Source organism: Haliotis asinina, chromosome 4 (genome assembly GCF_037392515.1).
Source record: "Haliotis asinina isolate JCU_RB_2024 chromosome 4, JCU_Hal_asi_v2, whole genome shotgun sequence".
NCBI lineage: Eukaryota > Metazoa > Mollusca > Gastropoda > Lepetellida > Haliotidae > Haliotis > Haliotis asinina.
The window spans coordinates 16115905-16136027 of record NC_090283.1 but is presented as its reverse complement, the minus strand read 5'-3'; the positions used below and the strand labels follow the sequence as shown (position 1 = coordinate 16136027).

Genomic DNA, 20123 nt, shown 5'->3' with positions numbered 1-20123 from the left:
ACCAGTAGATCAGGTTTAGTTTCACATTGGCTACATTCGCAACTACTCGTGACATTCATGCAAGCCGTATGGTTTCTTGTAGGTCACGGTAGATCACGGAAAAAGACGAGTAGTTACGAATGATTTGGCCTCTGAATTACCTCCCTTTGACAGCTCTTTCGTTCAGTGAGGCTAGTTAAATCCCACTTCCTTTTGATTCTGCTCAGGATTTGTTATTATCACAACATCTCAAATCGACTGTAATGTCAGGGGTGAAGGATACCGTACATGGCAATTTCTGGCAAATTGTAAGACTAACATCAACAAGGCCGTTTGCATTTAAACTGTAGCCGCCCCCCTGTAGCCTATGAAGTGTTGGTTCAAGTTGTTCTGTTGAAGAGATGTGAAGTGATATGAAGAGAAGAAAATTTTCCATGTCAGACGCAAATGGCGTATTCCTGGTGGAAAGTTGGCCTGTGCTTAATTCACTTCCTGGTATTTGCTCAAGGTAAATGTAGTGGACAGGCGAGAGCCGCGATGCAGGGTCATGTCTTGACTGTATAGGACCGCATCGCGGCTCTCGGCTAGGGTCATGTCTTGACTATGTTGGACCGCATCGCGGCTCTCGGCTAGGTAATGGTGATACAACTGTTGCACCATCATAAACTAAAATAAAGCGAACATGCCCGTGATTTCTTTACTCTGACATCATCATCATTGACACACCTACAACAGCTAAAATAGTTAGCTCCCATTTGTACCTTAATCTACATCAAATATTTCGGTTGGTTGAGAGTCTTGGAATAAACCAGTAATGACAACAGACAGGACTGAGGATGATAACAAGATGAGCTTTTACTTCAAGGTATGTGAAGTTAAAGGGGCACTGATGCGGAGCGAATAATGTTTCTCGCCAACGGTCGAATTACGAAACCAAACCGCAAATTGGTCAGCGCCCGCTCCTTTGACCATGACGGACAAAGGAACTGGGCTCCTGCCCATATTAGCAGAATTTCTTCACCTAAACAGTCTGGAGGCCGGATGCCCATCATATGCCATTTGTTTAAAAATATCCATGGTATCCCTTGTCTGATCGTAACCAAATATCCCAGCAGTGTAGTTCTTTTCGGATGCTTGGATGGTATAGTTACTGATCCAATTTGATCCTATTTCTGTGTTTTTAACCTCGATATTTAATCATGTTACATGAAAATATGATGTCTACAGGCACGTAGCAAGCCATTTGTTTCAGTACGGAAGATTGCAAAGCTTTATATATATAGGTAGTTTTGAGTGTTGGTTCAGCTGTGATAGCAAATATCATACGTAAATTTTTGTAGCTATGGTAGCTACAATGGTTTATTATTTATGATAATAAAAACACAGAGTTGATTTATCTGAATTCGTAAACAAAAAACGATGACTTTGCCTTTGGTAGAGAAATCTGAAAATTTTCTTACGTAAAAAAACCCTTATTTCACCTATTTACCCAAGTACACAGCAAATGCCTGTGTGTATTCCTTATGTAACGAAATTCTGTTGGTATTCTCAAAACAGTTTCGGCCCATAAGTGTTTTCAGGCTGCATGCGACACAGAGATTACATCTTCCTTGCTGTAACTCGCGTTTGATGGTGTAAAGCTACACGTGTTATTTGTCATCATTCTCTGGATGGTCAATTAATGAAGTTATAACAGGTATAATTAGTAGTAACACCACTTCGGTTACTCAACAAAGGTTGCCATTTGGCATTTCTCCTGTCTGGAGTAAATACTCAACATTATAAATTAAGGTCTGTAATGGCAAATGTATTGTATGTTATGTAATATGTGCATGCAAGTGATGCAAGAGGGTTTATCAGCTGAGTTACAAAAACAAACATCGATCAAAGGATTAACCGATAACACACTGATTGATTAATTACTTTTATCTTCTAGCGGATTTGTCAAAAGGCAGTGTGTGTAGATGACTACACCCTGTCGTAAAGAGTGAGTGCAAAAACAACATCCTCCCTTCAAAGAATTAACCACCCTTGCGTTGATTGATTGATTGCTCATTATTGGTTAACTAAATTACTTAGAATAGTGGACATCATACAATTAGTTTGCCAGGTGTGCTATCTTGGGAGACCAATGAGAGGTTTATCTGGTTTTCACCAATGAAAGACGTGAAACGATGTGTTGCTCTTTCGCAAACTAGACAGTTGTAAGACACGCGACATAGAGCAGGATTATTTACCAGCTGCAGATGAATGGAATACGATTTCTTTTACGTGGATATTTAGGAGATAAACATCATGTGTTGGCCAATTTCCGGGTGTTATTGAGTATTTGAAGCACGGGAATGCATTTGGAACCGACGGCGTCAGCCATACATCGAGTATGAGTACAACAGTAAAGTGTCATCAGCTGGCCGTTTCAGCTGGTTCCCATGGTAACGTCTGGAGTTGCTCATTTGTGACGTCATTCTAACTTTACGTCACAATATGATTTGAATGACGTCACCACTGTTGATGACACAACAAAACAATTGTTTACGTGTCAATACGCAGTGAATAGTCTTCCAGTTTCCGGGAATCTAATTCCATTTGATCATGTTTTTCAACCAATCAGATTACAGAACACAGTGACTTTTGGTTTACAATGATAGATACATTCCTGAACAAGGTAGTAGCCTGACATTGTTGCTATAAAATTAGTCTATTTTACATTCATTATTTGCATTTTGTTTTAATTTATTTGTTGTAGCATTCAGCAGAATCTGTATGACAGAAAACACACACTAGATCGCGTATGTGTGTGAAATAGGATCCACATTGGCAATCTATACAATGTATAAATGTTGCTGTTATGTTAGAAATTTACTTTGAGTATAAGCAGATCGTGTGTTCTTTTATTAATTTTCAGAATCATACAAATATTACAATAAACTAATTAGTGTTATGAGACAAAATATAGAGACGTACATTGGCTTCGCTATTTTTCCGTCCTATTAGTGTTTTACCATTTCTACCACTGGCAGATGATTAACCTTCAAAGTGTTTCATTTGTTTTCATAATACATTTGTAATGAAGTAAAAATGACTTCACCTAAGTTGATCTGTCTATTATTAAACTATCAATTGCGCTTACGGAATGCGCAGCAGAGGTCACGAACCAGTCACGAATTCTGGAAGATCATCCGGGTACTCACGGGAGAAAAACAATAACAAAAGTTTACACCAGTCCACGGAAATTGCTCCGCATCAGTGCCCCTTTAAAGGTCACATGCAACGTAAAGTACAACTTTGCAGATTCTGATACCTTTCGGTATGCACTTACCGAAACAAATCAAAAATGCCAATTCAGCCTATAAAGTTGAAAAAAACGTGATGAAATAAGCCTGCAAAATCGGAGTTCAAACGATTTGCTAAATTTCCCCCAGTGCTGGGGGAAAAAGTGGTTTCAACAGCTGTGCTGCGCTGCGCCCATGACGCATGCGCAGTGAATAGGTTCGCGGAGCTTGAAACAATATGCTTACCTGGAGTATGAGGTCGTGAGCAGTAGTCTAGTCTTGGTTGTGTACACAAACAAGTAAATAATCTACTTGTTACAGAAAAAAACTTGTTGATTGTGGTCAGCAACCTCTGTCACAGAGAAAGCTCAATGTCTGGATTATTGACACCTATATCACTCTATGTCTGCTAACGACAATATGCAATACACAGCTTCAGTCATTGACCACACACAATTTGAACTTAACACCTATCAGGCTATAAATTGATTTATGACTCGTGCACCCGAGTCCTGTCTCTGCCATATTATGTAATTAGACAGATGTGATACTTGCACACTTGACATGTTTTTATGTCTGTGGATTGCAAACAAGCTATGTGTACATCTGTTTTTCTCGGATGACTTTAGCTGGCGAAACTCTTGTCAGTTTCAAGTCCTGCTTTGTTTGTACTTGGACAAATGACAGTTTCCAGCCCGCAGTAGTTCACCATCTCTACAGAGATGATTTTTTATTGAATCGAACACAAATTCAGAGAACATGTATCTACAAAACTCAACATCAATATATCCATGGATAACAACTTCTTCTAGTGCATATGATTTTGTTTGACAGCGATATATGAATCCATACTGAAACAATGCATCAAGTACAATAAAAGAAGTTGTTATCCATAAAGAGTCTTACTTTTTTGTGACTCGCCATACTTCTAAAATGCTCATCAAACAGATCATCTTTCTGTACACAAAATGAGCCCTCAGCGTATCAGCAAATGCACCGTCCAATCGGAATCCGTCGTTACACTTGAGTGCACTTCCACCCTCTATGACTGGGTTCGGTCTCCCCCGAAGGCTTGTTTCGGGAGATGTAAGCCCAAGTACGAAATATTGCACTTCTGAATCGCGATTGTACGCTTATAATTTTGTTTATTTATTTTTTACAAGCAGCAATGTATATTATATGTCATGAATAATTGATAATTGAATTTTAATTATGTTTGATGTTTTGGTTGCATGTGACCTTGAAGTTCACCACTGTGGCATGGATTTTGCCATTTTGTCCATGAAAATATTGTGTTCAAGTATCATGGTCTAGTATCAGATTTCTAACAAGGTACTTGTATATGTTGGTAGTACCACCAAAAATCTTCGTCACAAAGATGGTATACTGGCATTTCCTATTCTCGTGGTACTTACAGATATCAGATGAAAATATAATACAAACAGTTCTTATTGTATGAATGCTTGTTGTTTTTAAATGAAGAGAAATCCGCCTCAAACATCTACATCTATCAACTGTTTGATCCATCAGGTGTATTGCCACTCTTGAGAACGTTGAAAAACAAGGTCGTACACCGCTGACTTATCAAGGCATTTGCCCCATGCTTGCGGCATCACGAGGATGTAACATTATGAAGTGAAGGGAAGAAAAATCCTCTCTGAAATGTGGGATGGGGGGGAAAGTTATGGTTTGTCCAAGTTGGTGAAAGCTCGCCAATAGTCATTACATTGCAAAATTTAGATCATTCCCAGACTTGGGTCACTTCCTAGTTACCGGTCAGTGACGTAAACAACCTCTAACTAGTCTAAGTATCACGCATCGGCGAAATCGTGTTTACTGTGAGAACAGAAGATGGCTCTATGCCAGATTTCATCACGTCAAGGTCATCTGATTCTTGGAACATAATCAAAACAGTCACCATGGCTGGCATCATTACATTTTAGGTATAATTAGTGCTGCTGTTCACACAATTTGTAGAATGATAATCAGAGCCTGGTAATTGATCAATAATCGATTGTAATCCTAAACCCCACAAGATAACTCATGATCTCAAGAAAGGGGTACAGTTACAAGATTCTGCAGAAGAAACTGTCACCAGTTAATACTACGGTCAAAGATACTTTCTTCTGAGACCCACACAGGCATTTTACATGTCAAGAAACAGCATCAGATGTGTAAATTTAACAAACAAAACAATTCTAATAATACTTTCCAAAGTTTGATTTTTCACTTTTTTGATATATCGATTAATCTTCAAAGCCTAATTTGATAATTTCTGGACATTAGTTTTCATTCACTTGAACATATCTCTTAATTTTAATGCCCAAATTTAGACATTTTTAATAATGTGACAAAGGCCAAGGGTCTATCCTACCTGTCCTGTGCTTTGTTTAAATAATGTTCATTAACAATAACATTGCATGTCTTTGAAGTCACTGGCTCCTGATTCTTACACACATGATATATATATGTAGGGTTTGTTAATTGTAATGATCATGTTCCTTAGTGGATGTGTAGATTTGTACATTCCGTGTCAGAACTATGAGCATGTAAATAGAGGATATTATACGAATGCACATGTCATACTATGTTTACGACACGAATGCCAAAATGTTGGTATTTCCTGTGAGAGAGCAAGGTACATACCAATATTTATTCACAAGTGTCATAGACACAGTATGACATGGGCATGCATATAATGTTCTGTTTATATTATAACCAAATTGTCAAATTTAGGAAAATAAACTAAAGTCTACTTTAAACATAGGTTTGCTAACCACCATTGCCACATGTAGACCACAACGTCAGATAAGAAACGTTGTAGCATTGTTCATAGCGACACGTCACCATGACACAGTGATAATTTGCCCCAGGGCATCATATGAAAAATATTAACCCTGATATGTTAGTCTTCATAGGTAATAAAAAGATGTATGGACCCATGTTGTGCATTATGATGATGATAATAATCCTTGTGTTTGCAGGTAAGGGCCTAGATCTTTGAAGCTCTCTTAGCACCAAGATAGTCGTAAGTGCCATACACTAACATTAACTTACGACTATCTTACTCTTAGCACTGAGAGGGCTTCGAAAATCTAGGCCCAGATTTGTAGGTTCGGTGGCTACACTGTAGGTGTGTACAATGATAGATGAACCCATGATAGAACCTGTATTTGTATACTGGATTTGGAAGTAGAACAGCTGCTCTAAAAGAAGGTATTTAACCCATCATAAACTTGATGTCCTTGTGTTTTCAGGCAGGTTCATTGAGTACACTGGGATTTGGTGCAGAACCCCTATGATAGACACGGTCTGCTTGTGTTTACAGGTCAGATTTGTAGATTCAGTGGCTACCATGCTGACTGTCGCTACAGAATTGATGGTGTCATCATGGTGCATATCACAGCAACCATCAACTACTGTAATGAACCCATAGATGTCAGCTTTCAGTTGAAGGTAGGTCATAGCACAAAACCTGTCTTTCTCAACCGTTGATGTCAGCTTCCAGTTGAGGGTAGGTTATAGCACAACTGTCCGTCTGTATCATAGAAGTCAGCTTTCAGTTGAAGGTAGGTCATAGCACAACACCTGTCTTTCTCAACAGTTGATGTCAGCTTCTAGTTGAGGGTAGGTTATAGCACAACTGTCTGTCTGTATCATAGAAGTCAGCTTCCAGTGGAAGGTAGGTCATAGCACAACACCTGTCTTTCTCAACAGTTGATGTCAGCTTCCAGTTGAGGGTAGGTTATAGCACAACTGTCTGTCTGTATCATAGAAGTCAGCTTCCAGTGGAAGGTAGATCATAGCACAACACCTGTCTTTCTCAACAGTTGATGTCAGCTTCTAGTTGAGGGTAGGTTATAGCACAACTGTCTGTCTGTATCATAGAAGTCATCTTCCAGTGGAAGGTAGGTCATAGCACAAAACCTGTCTTTCTCAACCGTTGATGTCAGCTTCCAGTTGAGGGTAGGTTATAGCACAACTGTCTGTCTGTATCATAGAAGTCAGCTTCCAGTGGAAGGTAGATCATAGCACAACGCCTGTCTTTCTCAACAGTTGATGTCAGCTTCTAGTTGAGGGTAGGTTATAGCACAACTGTCTGTCTGTATCATAGAAGTCATCTTCCAGTGGAAGGTAGGTCATAGCACAACACCTGTCTTTCTCAACAGTTGATGTCAGCTTCCAGTTGAGGGAAGATCATAGCACAACACCTGTCTTTCTCAACTGTAGATGTCAGCTTGCAGTCAAAGGTAGGTTATGGCACAACTGTCTGTCTGTATCATTGAAGTCAGCTTTCAGTTGAAGGTAGGTCATGGCACAACACCTGTCTCTCTGTGCCGTAGATGTCAGCTTTCAGTTGAAGGTACATCATGGCACAATATCTCTCTGCTTATCTGTGTCATAGATGCCAGCCTGTAGTTGAAAGTAGGTCATGGCACACTTGTCTGTACCATAGATGCCAGCTTCCAGCTGATGGTAGGTCAAAGCACAACACCTGTGTGTCTGTACCTCTGACCTCGGCTCCAGCTGATAGTAGGTCAAAGCACAACACCTGTGTGTCTGTACCTCTGACCTCAGCTCCAGCTGATAGTAGGTCAAAGCACAACACCCATGTGGCTGTACCATAGATGTCAACTTCCAGCTGATGGTAGGTCAGAGCATAACACCTGTGTGTCTATACCATAGACATCAGCTTCCAGCTGATGGTAGGTTAAAGCACAACACTTGTGTGCCTGTACCACAGATGTCAGCTTCCATCTGATGATAGGTCAGAGCACAACACCTGTGTGTCTGTACCATAGACGTCACCTATGAGCTTATATTATATATTTTATCCCATAAAGTCTATTAGACTATTACCATGTTGTTTTAGTGTGTTACTTGCATCATGTTTGTATAACATATTCATTCCTCAACATAGTTAAACATGTTTCTTTTCTTCTTTTCTCATGTATGTATATTTACACTCTTGATACTCCCTACCATTCACCTGATGAAGGAGCCAGCATATGCTCTGAAATGTCATGCTATTGACAATAAAAGAGCTGACACCTATAAATCTTGTTTTTCTTCTACATTCTGCATAAATGCCCTTCAAAGATTTGAGTGCTTACAACTTGGTAACCTATTTGTCTTTAGTGCTATAAATATTTTACTTACCTTACCATAGGACTATACATATTACCTCAAGCTTCACTTGAATGAGATCAGACAGTTGTTGATTCGCCATTCCCATGAATGGCTACCTCATGTATCGACAAATCTGTAGGCACGGAAGTGGCCTGATCTCCTGAACCGCACAAGTGCGAACCTTTCAAAGTTCACTTTTACTTCAAGTGTCGTGGCGATTGTACGTTTCATTATGGTTAGAGTTTCTACCTACAACTTGTGCTTAGGTTGTTACTACATGGTAGGTATGTTTGTTTGTTTGATGTTGTGTGAATGAAAAGAAGAATTAACTTCACTTACCTGGTTACCTTGTGTGCACTTGTTCCTTGATTTTTACGGCGTCCCTTCTCGTTTCTTCTACATGATGTCTTGGAAGCCTAATGGTTAAAGCTTTTGCTCATCACACCGAAGACTTGGTTTGATTCCTCACACTGGTACAAATTTATGAAGCCCATTGCTGGTGTTCCCTGCTACACTACTGCTGGAATATTGCTAACAGTGGCAAGAACTACACTCGCTCACTCATTCACTTTTCTCCCACACCAATGAAAGGATCTCATTCCTGAGGAAACTCATGATGCTGAAGTCTGTATGAATGTTTCATGTTTCATGTTTGTGTTTCAGTCGGACAGACCCCCCCAGGTGTGGAGCCACACTTTTACAAATGACAATGAGATTCAGATCATACCTGGGTATGACAAGAGCATCCAGATGCAAGTCCTGCTTGGTATGACTGATGACAAGAAACTGTGGGTTAAGGTACGTCTTGGGTTTGGCAGATCCTCCATTACATCAGCTATCAGATGACACGATACTGTAAGTTAGGGTAAATGTTGTGTGGATGCTCCATCACAATCAGCTATCAGAAGACAAGATTCTGTGGGTTAGGCAAGTGTTGTGTAGATGCTCCATCACAATCAGCTATCAGATGACAAGATTCTGTGGGTTAAGTGTTGTGTGGATCCCCCAGTCAGAATCAGTTGTCAGATGACAAGATTCTATGGGGTAGGTAAGTGTTGTGTGGATGCTCCGTCACAATCAACTATTAGATGACAAGATACAGTGTGTTATGATGCACCAGAAATGCAGTAGTTATTGTTCTAAAACCAAGGACTAGTCAATACCATAGCTTCATCTCAGAGGCACAACAGTAACTTGGCATCTCAGGAAAGTTTCTAGGGTATTATACAAGCAATCTCGACCTTTTTTCAGGCGGACTTCTTGGTAGAGAGTCAACAGAGGACATTCTTCATAAATGACAGAGTTGGACTATCCAAGGCGGAGTCCTGTTTACAGTGTAAGTTCCAGGATTTACCTATGTCTGTCAGTTCTTGGAATTTAAATCTAAACACAACTTTGCAGATTCTTTCGCACGTGTGGACTTACAATACCAAATTATCAAAAATGTAAATACAACTTACAAAGCTGAAAAATAATGTGATGAAAAAAATCCTGTGAAAACAGAGCTCAAACAATTCACAAGGAAACCTACTACCCCATCTGTATACACCTACACATACCTGCATACAGCCACCCATATCCACCTGTATACACCTGCCTATATCCACCCATATACAGTCACATTTCCAATGTACAACTACACTCACCTATATGTATTCACACCTACCTATATACACCCATGTATATACTCATCTATTACACACATGCCTATATACAGTCACCCAACCTGTATACACCCACCACACCTATATATATGTATATATAACACCCACCTATAAGCAGTCACCATACTTATATAGGCTCACCTCACCTATGTGCAACTACCCCACCTTATACAGTCACCAACACCCATTTGTATGCACTCATATATTCTACACTTGTCTGCATACACCCATACTACCTGTATACATCCACAAACCCTATATACCCCACCTACATCCGTATTATTGTTGTTTGGCCAAAACCTGGAGTCGGAAAATCCAGAGTCGCATTTGTTCAAAATGTTTTCCTCAATGACAAGTCATTCCTCTGTCTTTCATTCACAGTAAACACGGCAGGTAAGATTGCGCTGGGCTGCCTCATAGTTCTGCTCGTCGTCGCAGGCGTTCTGTTGGGCATTCTTCTGGTTATTCGCCATCGGCGCCGTCTAGCAGAACAAGAAAATGCTATTATTCAGCAGATGGAGGTCAACGAAACAACCAACAGTGTTCCAGGGAGTCTGCGGGAGCCCCACAACCTTGGACTCCATGACAATACATCACCAGTTGTCCGATTCAGTTTACCCACAATTCCTGAACAAAATGAAAGTTCCAGTGACAGTGGCCATGTGAGCATTGAGATGTCTAATGGCAACTTGCCTTCTGATCTGAATATCGACCCGTTACCTAGGGCAGTATCAATTTGATAGCAGCACTAATGACCCAGTCATCTTAGATGTGAAGTATGTACAGAGTTCCGTCCCTTAGATATTTCAGGATCCTATGATCATGGATTTGTATTCCTGTTTTTGAGTTTGTCAACATCATACCCATGCTTTGGTTTCACCAAAGCGTTTCTCAATTTCTTCAGGCTTTCAGACTTTCCTTTGGCGATGATGCTGACAGACATTATTTAGGCCTATATTATATAGATTTGGGCATTTGCACTCACTTACCCTTGCATCCATGAAGACCCTGGTATCTTCAGTGCCCCATGCTTTTTGTATGAGGTGACTAGCATGTTCGGGTGGTCAGGTTCGCTGACTTGGTTGACTCGTCATTGGTTCCCAGTCACACAGATTGATGCTCATGATGTTGATCACAGGATTGTCTGATCCAGACTCGACTATTTATAGATTGCTGCTATATAGCTGGAATTTTATGATGTAAAACTCATTCACTTTAACTTGCTATATATTGTCCCTTCCAACTTGCCTGAAATCAATAATTGAAATTTTGAGGTGAACAGCGTCCAAACAAGGAGCTTTTGACATATATGGAATATAAACAGTTACTCTGTAAATCGAATACTGTTGCACACATTGATGTTGTTAGAATTTGATGAACTAAGTGTGGTTGTGGTAAGGCTTGTTGGGGAAGACTTGCATTGCCCCTTCAGAAGTCAGACTGGATATTTATAAGCTGGAATGAGTCGTCTTTATGACACATGAAGTTATGGTTGTTACAGCTTTTACAAAACTGATGAATTTGTGTTATTTGTTTACAAAATGTGGATTTTTATATTAGTACTATTTTTATACAGCTGAATGGCGTCTTCGTTTACACATCTGTGGTGCACCGATGTCATGTTTTTTATGACTTCCCAAGTGTATATTTTTTTCATGACTATTCCTAAAATGACAAAATGCAAATATGCTTTATGTTGTGTATTAAAATGCCTATATTTAGATTACCCTCCTCAGATATGTGGATAGATGTTTAGCAGCCCAACATCACTCCCCGTAGATGAGAGTCATACCACCTCAACTACACCCTGCCGTCCTACACTCCCTAACCATCCCCTCTCACCCAACCAGCAACAGAGATGCCAACCTTCCCGAATTTATCAGAATCCTTATGAAAACTGGATTTCGGTCCTGCCATTCCGACAAAGCCAAATTCATTCTGATTTTCTGTAGATATGGATAGTCTGGAGGACTAGGATCATCTTGGACTTTAAATAATGGTAACTCAATAAATATACCTCCAAATTTACAGAAGCTCTCAAATTGTTTACACATGAAAGTAATCTGGAAATTGAGTAGGATGCCTGATAAATTCCAAACACTGTTTACTTTTTTTCACTGAACATTCACAAACACTGCTGCCAAGTGCTGCAAACCAGTTTCTGTTGTATGAGGATGGCTGTGTGTAGTGGCATTGAAAAAATTCATTCCTTTAGTGCAACAATTTATAGGAATCCCTAATTTGTTGGGAAAATTCCTAACTTTTTCTTAAACTAAGAGAGCTCATATTCCTAATTGCACCAATTTGGGGGTTGGCATCTCTGAATGATTACAAGTCTTTGCTGTACAGATGCCCCTCTCACCATATATGATTTTTATCCTTACAAGAGTGCTATTTATTTGTTGTTATTGGTCAGTGTGAACCTACTGCTGGTGTGCATTAACCTCCATAGCAGTAAATGCATGACCTTCAATATCAAGATGAGAATATGTTCAAATGTTTCTCTGTTAAATGGCAGAAGAGTTATTCCCCATGAAACGTGTTGTAATCATGAACCAGCATATAGGGTCGCAAACATAATTTTATGTTTTTACTAACAATGGACCCCTATTTGTGGATATTTATCACCTGTGTAACCATTTGTCACTATATTTAAACCAAGATGTATTTAGATATTTGAGCCCGGATATAATATGTATGACTATATCAGGCAGCTTGTATGGCACTATTTGAGCTTCGGTCATTGTGTGGCAGTTTTTGATTTATGATATGTATCTTGATATTTGGGGAAAAGTACAATCAATATCACAATATAAGATACATGTGTCTTAATATTTGAGCTAAGATACAACATGTGGCAGGATATTTGAGCTAGGAGAGTACATGTATCCGGATATTTCATCAATGATATTTCATCAAAGATACTGTCTGTATCATGATATTGAAGCTAAGACTGTACATGTATCTTTTTTGAGCTGGATAGTGCATGTATTAGGATATTTCATCCAGGTTACAACGTGTATCAAGATATTTGAGCTCTTATAGTGGATGTATCATAAAATTTGATCTAGGATACATCATGTATCAGGAAATTTGAGCTTGGATAGTGCATGTATGAGAATATTTGATCAAGGATGCATCATGTATCAGGATATTTGAGCTAGCATACAGCATGTATTGTGATATTTCAGCTAGGATATGAAATGTATCATATTTTGATGTAGGATGTTCATAGACATGTTTGGTCTGATAGTTCATATAATGAAAATGTATACGGAACCCACAGAAATGGAAATCTGTACAGGGGTTCAAAAATCCCATTGCCCGACACCCGGGACAAATCAGTTTCATTTCGGGCATTCAAATAATGGTATCTTACTTGTCTGTGGACTACTAGATAATTTCCACTTATGGTTTCAAGCTGCAAATAAACTTGGACTATAGTAATTTAGAGTTATCGATCTTTAAAAATTTTTAACTCTCCAAAAAATAGTCCAGTAAATATTAACATCAAACATTGTGTTATAAAATCAGGGCAAGTGGAATATTTGTCAGGACAAGTTACTTTCTTGAAGTCATTTGCCCTGTGGCATATCGCTTTTAAAAAAATCTTTGAACCCCTGCTATATTTGTCCTTGTCATGCCAAACTACAGGCAGTTTCACAAACATTGCAGAACTTGTCCAGACTTCTGTTGTTGATTGTTATGTCTATTTCATTTGGTGCTACTTGTAGTTACAGCTGTTTTTTGGATAATTTCCCCTGATCTCCCAGTGTTTAATCCCCCGAGAGTTTTGGAAAGTAATTCTCTACCAGAGCCTTGTTTCTGTTGCTTCCAGATACGGAGAGTTGATTTGTAGTTTGTAGATAGAGACTGTGATGTCAATCAGTTATTGTCTTTTCTTCATGTTGAAGTAAAATTTAATTTGTTTAGCAGTGATGTGGAATGTATTTCCTGCAGTGGAACCTGGCTAATCAGGACAGTCTGACTAATCCAGACAGTGATGTATAGTGAAGGTTAATAGCCATGTGACCTATCCCACTGGGTATCCATTTCCTGCTGGATGACCACTGGTGTTTTTTTTACAAACTCACTTGCCTTAGGTGAGACCACCTCGCTGAGTGAGGTTTCAAGTAACAAACACGTACCTGTTTAAGCCAGCGATATAATTGTTGTGACTGAGTTTGATCTCAAGTAATCGTCTTGCCATGTTATGACAACCAGGGTATGTTTTAGCATATACCAAATATGTGACAAACTAATATGTTTTTGTGTCATGTCTTTTGACTATTAAACACATTCCTTCCCGGCTTCCATCTCGGCCTCCAAAGACACTCCTGTTTCCATTGCAAACAACCAAAGCAATACGTTCCGATGACAAACTGCTGATGTGTTCATGAGGGTCCGACTTTTTGTATTCGATAACGTCCACTTGTGAAATTCTCAGAGACATAGTTTTATAACTTTAAGATAGGTATTTTAGAATTTGAATGGTTTTATTGAACTTTTTAACTGAGAAGATTCTAGTATGCATTTTATTAACAACTTGTACTTTACCGACTCTTAAGGGCATTTTGCGATTTCAATGTTGTCAGTATTTGGAGTGCATTTTCTGGCCCTGACAACTTCACAGATATGTTCCATGGCCAAGTGTTTTATACACTAATAAGTAGTTCCAAAATCATTTGCATTTGATTAAGAGAAAATCTGATCAATTGCTTGGTCGTCTAGTCACTGTGACCAATCTTTGATAATTTCAATTAATCAGAACACCACTATGGTATATGCACTTGCTTTTGCTTGTATCCACGGAGATCTGGGATAGAAGGTTTCTTCAGTACCCCATGCTTGTTGTATGTGGCGAGTAATGGGATTAGGTGGTCAGGCACGCTGACTTGGTTGACACATGTCATTGGTTCCCAGTCGCACAGATCGATGCTTATGCTGTTGATCACTAGATTCTCTGGTCTGGACTTAATTATTTACAGACCACCGCCATATAGCTGAAATATTGCTTAGTGCAGCAACAAACAAACAACAAACAAGAATCTTAAGTAAACAAGCTTGAGCTTTGGCTTGAACACTTTTTACTTCTGTTGTCATTTTCTTCATGTATTGAACCTTTACCATTGCCAAGTTGTCTTGATTCTTGTATAACAAGACATTTTTTGCATGAATACAAATGTTTGATTGTTATAATTGGTAGGGATGTTATCTTGTAAGTCAAGAGGTATTTCATTGCAAACTCATGAATGCTGATTCCACGTATTCAATGTATTTGAAGGTGTTTTTTGATACACTAGAAAGAGGTGTTTTACAAATGCTGTGTTCAGATGCTATGTATTTTATGTTGTCTTTTTTGACAATTTTTATACGAATTTTTGTACAAACTGAAATTTCAGAAAGTAACTGTCTCTCTGACACAATGCATTGTCAACATCGGTATATTTTTGCATTACATTAGACGTAGGATTTTATTGTCACCTGATTATACTCAAACATACCAGAGATTTTGTGATAAGTAGTTCAACAAAAACTTGCCACCAGCGCAGTCCACAAAGTGTTCATAATGTTATCACTGCCGTAATTCTATTGTTAATGGTAGGATTGAGAATGTTCTAGTGCAAAGATCGTTTTGTGAATCGGGACCCAGTAGTTGGGATGGATGTGAAGACATCTTTTCCAAATCATTTATAAAGGGCTTACATCTGCGTGTTAGTTTCTCAGTGTTCACTATTGTAATCACTGGAACTGGGCCCTGCTTCACAAAGAGATCATGGCACTGTGGCTGTCATATCTGTAAGTTAAAGTAGGAGATATGATAGTTGTAAACCATTGATCAATTTGTGAAACACGGCCCTTGCTGACATGTCATTCACATCACCAGTCCACTACTCAGAGGCTGGTTTGTAACATACATTCTGATTGGTCAGTTGAGTTCTGAATCTAGTTGGCTATTCGATGGTTTCATATTACTTTTCAACTTGCTGTCCACATGCGCAGAGCATGTAAAAGTCTACGCTGGCCAACTTCCAATTTGGTCATATGTTTTCTCAAACTAGAATAAATATACGATGACTTACATATGACAAATTTTTTTCACAGGTGAGTACATGCATTCTTTTAAATTATTGATTAATAAATAAATAAAATATTGTCCTATTTGATTGCACTTGCATCAGAAATATGTCTTTTTTTTAGCTGTGAGAAGGTGATGTGCAGGAAGGACAGTGGTGATGAGATGTGTTATACAAAAGCTTGTTGACATGAATTAAGCTGTTTATTTAGCTAATCCTGGTCCTGGTTCATAAAAAAAGTAAGATAAGTTTCATAAGAAACTATACGTTTGTTTTTTTGTTTTCTCTAGTGTGTAAAGCATACGACCATAATTGAAGTAGGCCAGTGGCTATTTTTACATCGCTCTTTTTAAAGTCGAAAATTCATGTGAAACCCAACAAACTGAAAATTCAAGGGCAGGTATTTAGAGATTGTGAAAACTGTAGGAATGATTCAAGTGGTCAGTGTAGGCTCACCAGAATGCTAGTCCAGGAAACTAGATGTTTTCTGCCTGAAGATTTCTTGCATTTTGTGTTTTGTTTCATTGTCATCAAACCATCTTTGTTTTGAAGTGTGTTGCTGATGTTTGCTGTTCAGTCAACTTCATAACGACGCAGCTTATACATACTCACAATAGCATCACTTTTCTCAAATACTAGTGTGAGTGAGTGAGTGAGTTTGGTTTTACACCGCTTTTAGCAATATTCCAGCGATATCACGGTGGGGGACACCACAAAATGGACCTCACACATTGTACCCATGTGGGGAATCAAACCCGGGTCTATGGCGTGACGAGCGAATGCTTTAACCACTAGGCTACCCCACCTCCCCTTCTCAAACACTACAAAGTACAGGTGGTATGGCCCTCTTAAAGGTGGGACACTCCAGTTAAAGGTGTACAGGGTAGGCTAAAAAGAAAGAACAATAATCTGCAATATCGTCAAAAGGAAAAATTATTAATGATTATTGGTATAAAAATTCTGTCCTTGATAATATAGTTAGTACTTTTGCGATATAAGAAAGTTTTAATTTACTCACACACAGTATGCAATGGTGGGTTTAAGTTCATGCCTGCTCATACATTTGAAAATGGTGTTTTGTTAGCAATCCAGGCATAAACATGTCACTGCTCACGAGTCAATCAGTATTTGTTCACAATTATCAATTTCCATTATGTGTATCAATAGTCAGACATCATTATGTATGTATAAAGGGTGATGAGGTTTTCAACTTCAAAGTCCTACAGCGGTCATGTTGTGTTTCTCCCATCAAAACTCCATTAAAAAAATCTAGTGTAGAGTCTCATTACGCTCTGAAGACTTGTGGATAAGAGCAAAATCCACGAAGGGAAAAAGCACCACTTTCTAACTACCAATGGAAGCTGTCAAAACCGGCAACTCTCCAATCTGGCAAGTTGTCAACACCGGCATAAAATATCAGTGTGGCTTGTACATTTATCATCAGTTCTACAATCTGGCATGTTGTCTAAACTGGATTGTTTCTTCTGTCCCGATGAGTGCTAGTTTAGACTTCCTTCGTAATTGAGCACTCACTGATCTCTTCATGTGATCTCTGGGGCGGTGTCTTAGTGGTTGAAGCATTCGGTCATCCTGCTGAAGATCCAGGTTTGATGGGTACAAGGAGCAAAACCCATTCTGGTGTCCCCTGCCATGTAATTGCTGGAATATTGCTAAACACAGACTAAAACCAAACTCACTCACTCATGTGATCTCTTCATGCATCAGGTTTGAATTGGGTCCTGGATGTCATGATCTTATTTTGGGCGGTGGGGTAGCCTAGCGTTCACTTATCATGCCCAAGACCCATGTTTGATTCATCACATGGATACAGAGTGTGAAACCCAATTCTGGGGTCCCCTGCCATGATGGAATTTTGCCCAAAGCAGTGTACAACTAAACTCACAATCTCATCTTGTGTATTGATATTTTCGTTAAGTATTGACTTGATTATCTGCCCTTGATTGTCTGTCCAGTGAGTGCAGTTTTACACCACTGCTACCATCTGCCAAACAAACTACCCTTTGTACATAAAGTATGAAGTCTTTTTGTGATGTGGTTATTTTGGATGTGGTTACATGCCGAGATGTGTTTTCTTTTGATCATTCAAACCATTTCTCATCATCAACTGTGTCATGTTTCCGTTTTGCAGAGATGTTATGTAATAAAAAGTCATTTTGCATGTATAGGATTTCTTATTTGTCAGAAAGGATTTTTGTTACGGAGACGTATCACCTTAGAAGAAATATTCTTTGTTTCGGAGCGTGGGGGAATGACCAAAGATTTCAGTGTGAGGAATGAGTAGCAGCACTCTATATTTAAGTCTCCAATTTACCAAAATGTTTGTAAGTTTGTCAGCTCATATCTGTGTGTATAGGTTCCACAAACACGCAGCTTTATATCCAGCTGCTGTGATAAAACTGAAATACACTTCAAAACAGTATTTAACCTTCCTCACACACTCACACAACTCTTACTCATTCATGACCACCTCTGTACTGTGACCTGTGAAAATCGGGGATAGAAGAGGCCTTCAGCAACCCGTGCGTGCCATGAAAGGTGACTAGGCTTGTTGTAGAAGGCGATTTACAGAATCGGGTGGTCAGACTCGCTGACTTGGTCAACACGTCATCGGTTCCCATTTGCGCAGATCAATGCTCATGCTGTTGATCACTGGATTGACTGGTCCAGACTTGACTATTTAGCTATAATATTGGGGAGTGTGGCATAGAACTAAACTCAATCACTCGCTCGCTCCTCTGTGATGTAGTGGTCAGAGTGTCCACCCGTAGAGTGGAAAGTCATGGGAACAATTCCAGGCTGCGTCATACCAAAAGATATTTAAATATTGTACTTGTTGGTCCCTGTCTGGAGCTCACCATGAATGGGTACAAAGACTGGTTGGCTTGGAGTCAGTATACTGTGTCTGAGTGGGGTATTCATTCTTCACCACTGCATGGTGTCTCAATGAGCTAGCACTATGCAAACAGCTCAAGTCTGGGCTAGTACAAGCAGCCACACATGAATGAGATAGTACAACGTTAAAGTCAATTTCACGTCACCACACCTACATAAGTCCCAAAGCATTCAATGTAAATTTATATCTACTATGACATTTAATCCTAGCATATATGTTCTTTTGGTTTCTGGCTAGAATATCTGAACTTGCTAACAGCTAAAGGGATGGTGTGTAAATCCAGGTATGGTCCATGCAGGAAGCATATACACTGAAAGTCACCATGGTCTGAAGAATGGTCATTTCCCTCAGTTGTTGGCAGTTTATAGCCTATTTTTCTATTGTATTATCATCTACAGTTAAACTATTTTAGGTTTAATTAATACATTTAAATTCGTCCATGTGATACTCGTTATTTTACTGTCCTTTGGAGACATTTTTTTTATAATTTACCATTAGGCCAGACCAATTATATTTCTTGTTTAACGGATCTGCCTGCCATATTTTTTCAAGAATGAGAAAAATAAATAAATTAATTTCTCCCGCTCAAAAAATAAAATCCTAATGTTTTTATAGGCTAAAAAATTGCCAAAAGTAAAATATTTTGAGTATTTAGATGGAATATTGCTTTGGAAATTTCATTTTTTTTTTTTCCCTGCCTCCCGTTAGGTTTTCAGAGGACACAAATCTGTAAAACAAGAAGTAGAATTGGTCTGGCCTTAATTACTATGTATACCATTTAATTGTTTTCATCACTCTACGGCTGAAGTATTGCCCATGTGCAATAAATTATGACTCACTTACCTCCCCTCGCTCCCTTGCTTATTTATGTGTCCAATCATTTAACCATTCAGCAGGGATGGCAACAAGCGAAATTGATTTCAGCTGAAAATCAGCTAGGGGTCTTTGGACCGAAACAATGTATATGTATCTAAGAAGTTACGATGAAATTCTGAAATTTGATAGCCGAAGAGACACAGATGTGGTAACCCGACGTCAATGGGCATGACTTCAACCTCCTGCATATTTTCTCCCGGGATTTAAATGA

General features: G+C 39.0%; 1 protein-coding gene across 1 annotated transcript; it reads left to right on the top strand.

Annotated features, from left to right (window-relative positions):
• Nucleotides 1–227: 227 nt before the first annotated feature.
• On the top strand, nucleotides 228–18299 carry LOC137281326 (uncharacterized). Its single transcript, XM_067812500.1, has 5 exons — nucleotides 228–487; nucleotides 6580–6707; nucleotides 9045–9179; nucleotides 9633–9717; nucleotides 10427–18299. Exons 1-5 carry the CDS (start codon nucleotides 427–429, stop codon nucleotides 10783–10785), a joined length of 768 nt encoding a protein of 255 aa, XP_067668601.1. The 5' UTR covers nucleotides 228–426; the 3' UTR covers nucleotides 10786–18299.
• The last annotated feature ends 1824 nt before the right edge of the window (nucleotides 18300–20123 follow it).